The sequence below is a fragment of the Parasteatoda tepidariorum genome, chromosome 4 (genome assembly GCF_043381705.1).
Source record: "Parasteatoda tepidariorum isolate YZ-2023 chromosome 4, CAS_Ptep_4.0, whole genome shotgun sequence".
Taxonomy (NCBI): domain Eukaryota; kingdom Metazoa; phylum Arthropoda; class Arachnida; order Araneae; family Theridiidae; genus Parasteatoda; species Parasteatoda tepidariorum.
The window spans coordinates 97,894,675-97,900,674 of record NC_092207.1 but is presented as its reverse complement, the minus strand read 5'-3'; the positions used below and the strand labels follow the sequence as shown (position 1 = coordinate 97,900,674).

At 23.8% G+C, this 6,000-nt stretch overlaps 1 protein-coding gene across 3 annotated transcripts in view; it reads right to left on the bottom strand.

The window, feature by feature from the left end:
• Window positions 1–3,387: 3,387 nt before the first annotated feature.
• The window catches only part of LOC107452014 (origin recognition complex subunit 3), a 41,123-nt gene continuing 38,510 nt past the window's right edge, over window positions 3,388–6,000 (bottom strand). For all 3 annotated transcript variants that reach the window (XM_043043316.2, XM_043043317.2, XM_043043318.1), the window contains one exon: window positions 3,388–3,585. In XM_043043316.2, the coding sequence (XP_042899250.1) occupies window positions 3,480–3,585 (106 nt within the window). In that variant the 3' untranslated portion in view covers window positions 3,388–3,479. The remainder of the gene's footprint in view (window positions 3,586–6,000) is intronic.

Here is a 6,000-nt window from a genome sequence, read left to right as displayed (position 1 = left end):
TCGGAAAATTTCTTGAGTTAAAAAAAAAGTTTAAATTGAAAATAAGTTAAACAAGTTTATTTTTCCTTTTTCTCAATATTTCTTAGTTTACTTAAAATATATTTACAATTTTACACATACCTATGATGACCTGGAGAAGTAATTAAAATTTACATGTCTTTTTTTCTTGAGTTTATGATTATAACAACTCAAGAAAAAATGGCATAATGTGTCTGTAATGTAGACAACTGGTAGACAAATGTGTAATGTAGACAACTGATAAAAAATTAATATTAATCATGATTATAAGCTTATAAAGTATCTCTCTGGCTCTCCCTTACAAACAAATAAAATAAACTGTGTTTTTAAGTTCCACCTTTGAAAATTTGATTTCCGGAAACTTCTGTGATCAATGATTTTTTGAAACGTCTGGACCTTCGATCTCCGGATCACTGTTAGCGAAAAATCCGGAAATCCGGATTTTTTCCGGAGCACAATCAGCCCTGTAAGTGATTGGTAGTTGATGGGTTGGTGTTAGGGGATGTAAACCTAATAATTGAAACCAACTGAGGACTAAAAGATCCTATTCCCTAACATATGTCTAACTTGAATATCTGTGAACTTGATTGTGATCTAACTTGAAAATTATATTCATTTATCTGTAGCTACATCTAGAATTTTGTATTTATATCAAACTTTCATTTATTATTTTTTATCGAAATAATATTTTTTAAAGTTTAAATAAATATCCTTGTTATTGCAGATTAATTAATTATTTCTATATCTTTGAAAAAAGTATTCTTAAAACAATTTATAGCGTTAAACTTCGTTTTTAGGGTATCCTTCCTGTAAACGGACAACTCTCATAAAAAGACAAATTTTTCGGCCCAAGAATGTCCACTTAACTGAGATTTCACTGTATATACTAAAAATATAGAATTGATTATGTGAATTAATGAAACTATTATTTACATTGTCCTTGTTTAGTCTTTTTACAATGAAAAAGAATTACTTGTTACTTGACTGTCGTTTTTAGAAAAAATGCATGAAATATGTATGATACCATTTTAAGAATCCAAAATCATAGATTCTTAAAATAATAATTTCTTTAATATACTATAGTTTTTTTTAAATATGTTCTTTATTTTAAGGTAATTCATTATTATTTCTTTTTAATGCCTTGTTTCATAGTGTGAATTATTGAAATATAATTTTCAGGGTTGCCACAGTAAAAAATGAACAAAAATAGTTGCTTTTAGTGGTCTCAAGCATGAAAATAGTTGCCTAAAACTATAAAAATAGTTACCTGAACAGGAGTAAAAATTTATCAAAAATAGTAGCCAAATAATTAAAATTATAGCTTAATTGTCAAATACTATGATAAGGACTGGTTGATGTCAGAACTTTTAAATTGTGATACATGGTCCGTTAGACATCGAGATTTAGCATATGTTCATAAATTACCTATGGAAATCAATCAAAAATAAATTAAAAGGAATAAATCTATTACAAAAGAAAATATTAATTCTAAATATATTCTACTATAATATCAATATCACTGCTTAATTTCTTCAATTAAAATAATAAAGAAGTCAAAGTAAAAGCAAACCCAAGATTTATTTCATTTTTCTTACATTAAAAATGATTTAAGATTTATTGGTTTAAAAATAATAATACTGTAACAAAATATTTTACATACGTGCATTAAAATTAATAGAAAAAAAAAACGAAAGTAGAATGCAAACCAAAGAAATGTTCACTTTAGAAAAAAAAAATTTTTTTTTAAAAATTATTTGTTGGAAATAAAACCATGTTTTTGAAACATCATTAGACCCTCTTTTATTCAATTATTTAAAATAATATAAAGTGGTATTAACTAATGGTCAAATTCTGTACTGAATAAATGTAAAAATATTTTTACTTATTTATTATTATTTTCGTTTTTGAAAATAAAATTGAGTAAAGATTTATTTCTTTAAAAATGACACTGACTATCTAACAAATTATAAAACAAACAAGCATTGAAAGAATTTAAATAAAATTTAAGAAAAAAAAATACTTTAAGTACTAATGTTAAATTATCAAAAAGCGTCCTAACATTACTAAACTCTTTATTTAATTTTTAAAAAAAATTTTGTTTTTTAACTAATAGCCAAATTTTTTTAAAACTGTTCTCAGTTTCTCAAAAATAAATTCAAATTAAATAAAGGTAAGCCTTATTTTAATTTTTTTATAAATAAAAACAACTGAACATTTATTGGTTTAAAAATAATCAAATTATTATACTTACCTACATTAAATAAATTTGAAAAAAACTAACTTTTTATAACAAAATTAAGTACAAAATACCCCTAATAAATTGTATCGCTTAAAATGAAAAATAATAATTGAAAAAAACCAATGAAGAAACTTTTTTAATTTATATTTTCTTTTCATTGTTCTATTGAGTTCAGAACGAAAGTTTAAGATAACAGCGATTGTGCAGCAATCGCAAAGTAACAGTAGGTCTACGAAAAATAAGTATAAGTATAAAAATAACTTCGCTAAGAGTAAAAAAGTCTCTCAATAGTCGCCTATTCCTGAAAATAGTTGTTTTTTTTAGCCTTTTCAGGCAAAAAAAGTCGCCTAAGGCCGAAAATAGTAGCAAATAGTCGCATTTTAGTAGCCTGTGGCAACCCTGAATTTCAGAATGTTTTGATTATATATATTTTCAAAACGAAATATGTTAACTATTATTAAATATATGAGTGGCACATAGAGTAGTTAGCATGTGAATATAATGTGAGAGCAGTCAAAATTTTGTAACTAATTGTATGTATGTATGACGCAAATGATTTGAGCTAAATATAAAAAAAAATATATAAATATGCATTCACAATTATTAATTTAATTCTTTATAAATTCATGTCATTTAGAGCTTTTAAATCAAACCAAAGTTTGGGTGTCATGATGCTTATTTGATTGAAAAATGCAGTCGACAAACATTTATTCATGGTAAGTAACTTATAAATTTAATTTTGTATTAATATCACATTTGGTTTTCATGTCTTTACCTCTACCTAGACATTTATTTATATTTTTTGCACGTGAAATTAATTTTTACTTTTAGTACGCTAAAAAAAAAAGAAACAGCACATTCAAAATAAAATAAAAAGATTTTTAAAAAGAAAACTTGCGATAAATGTTTTAAACATTTTGAAGTTCAATTTAACAATTAGTTTACAATCTATTAATACTGATTTTTAAATTCTAGAGGCCTCTAAGCCTAATTGTATTGATTGATTTTTAAAACTATAGCCTTTGAGATTGATTTGTAAAAATATGTGTGATAATTGTTGATCTTAAAATAAAATACTGCATATAATATTGAGAATTTTTCGGCAGCTAAAAATATTGAAGAAAAAAAAATTTGCTAGAAAAATACAAAAATTTTTATTATACAATGTACATAATGTGAAATAGTGAGGTTAAAAAATAACCAAATGAATCAAAAATTAAAATCAAAAAATTCCAAACGTTAATCTAGCTACGTGATCAGTTTTTCTTTTGGTAGATTTTATGAATCCAAGTAATTGTAGTTCAGAGATTGCCTGTAAGAATCGAATACTTTCAAATGTTAAGAAATATAAAAGATATATTGAAATTTAAAAACATAATAGTAAAAATAAAACATGAAATATAATTGTTCTAAATTAAAACTTATAATTTAATAATAAAAATTACCTAGTTCTTCGATGCAATGTCAAATGCTATCAAGACTATTGTTTTAAGCCATTGCTTCAACTTGTATTAAAATTTAAATAGTACTGTTTTTCAAGTTTTTTTCACATTAACATTTTAATCAAATAGTAAAAAATTAATTACACTTCACACTTCAATAACTTTGAAATTAAATAATTTTATTATTAGTTATTGGCTTAATTTAAAAATTAAAAGGATTTTTCTAAATTAAATATTTTTTTTTGTATAGAAAATAAAAAAAAGGGTGTTTATTCTTGAAATGAAATATTAAAAATATAAAAAATAATTACAGGGAGTGGACAAAATAATGGAAACGTTTAAAGAATAATTTTATAACTTCAGAAGTGTTTAGATCATGCAAATTCTCATACTTAACAATCAATGAAGTTTAAAGCTTTTAGATGTTTGAGGGATCAGCAATAAATTGTAAACGAAAAATAGTGTTTTTTAACACGACATGCCAAAAAATTTAGCAACAAGTTTGCAACTTATAACAATTGTTTCGGTTATTATATGTGATAATCACGCAAATTTTTGTAAATTTAGCTAATTTTCACGCAAAATTTTTGAAAATCCCGCCTATCGTAAAGAAATGGCATTAAAAATCAAATTACTTTTAGGTAATAAGCTAAATGAATTTCCCTTTATAAATGCTAGTAAACTATTAGAAAACATGGAGGTATGGACATTTTTACAAAAACAAATTTTACTGCCAGATGATTTTTGATAAAAACTTTAAAAATTCAATAAAAAAAAAATTTCTTGGAGCAATTTAAAATGAATAACGAAATTGTTTCTAAATTTGCTTAAAAATGCAAAAGATATGAGCAATAAAAGTAGTTCTTATCTGTGCATGCGTAGGAAAACTGATTTTTTTTTTTAACTTAATTTTGTAGTAAATCATTTTTAGCAACTAATAAAAAAAGTCTGATTTGAATATCTTAATTTAAAACGTTTCAAGCAATTTTCTAAGTAATTTTCGTACTTTTTAAAAGAAACTCAAAATGATAAGGTGTTTTCCACAAATTTCATTTTGTACTATTAAACAAGACTTATTAAAAATTGGGGATTATCCCCTGTAAGTGACTTTTCTTTCACATTTTTTTTTTCTTATACAATCATACTTTGGTGTATAAACGTTTATCGTAGAGTATTATTTTTTATTCAATTTTGTCTTATGATACAAAATAATCTTTGAAGAAAACCTCTTACAATTTGGGGTATCTTTTAAAAACATTTAAATCTGACTTTTTTCATTATATGCCAAATACGATTCACTACAAAATTATGAAAAAAAGGTTTACACCTGCACAGTATAAAGGAACTACTTTAATTATTTTTATATTGCAGTTTTCAACAAATTTTTTCTCAAATTTTAATGAAAAAATTTTGTAATTTTAAATTGCACACAAAATTTTGTTTTTATTGAATATTTTTAAAGTTATAGCAAAAAGAAAAAACATAAGACAAAAAAATTATAATTTTTTTAAAAATAAAAATGTCCATATTTCCATAAATGCTTAAGCTATGCTTATGGAATTTTGTGCAATTGTAGCATATAATAAGCAAAATAATTGTTACAACTTACAAATTTATTACATTTTTTAGCATAGGGTGTTCAAAAAATATATTCTGTTTGAAATGTGTCCGTCCTTTAAACTTTATTGATAAGTGAAAAATCGCATTATCATTTAAGTATTTCTTGAAATGTGAAAAAAAAAAAATAGCATAGAAATGTTTCCATTATTTTGTTCGCTCCTGTATTTTAAATGCATATTGCTTCTATTTATTTTAAGAAATAGTTTTCTAAATATCAAGGAAGGGTAAATACACGACATTTTTGATTCTTTGAAATTTTTAAGAAACTGCCTTTATGTGAAACTACGCGTCTTTTTTTAATTTTTGAGGAAAAAAAAACATGTCTCAAAAATTTGGCAAGGTAGAAACTGAAGATCATCTGGAATTTTGAGGATAACATCCACAGTAATTCTATATACATATATATATATATTTTTTTGCCTTACACTTTCTTACTATAACTGCAGAAATATTCATTAGAATTAAAAAAATTTCTCAAATTTTTACTTAACAACAAAAATATAATTTTAAAATTTGAAAAAATCATTAAAAATTGTGCAAGATATGTGCCTTTAATGTAATCCTTTTCATACTGTGCATGCGTGCAAAACATTCTCATCAGACTCTTATTTGTTAACCTATGCAAAAAGTTCGATTTGAATACCTTGAAAATATGAAAAGTTCTATCATTTCTGTGCTTCT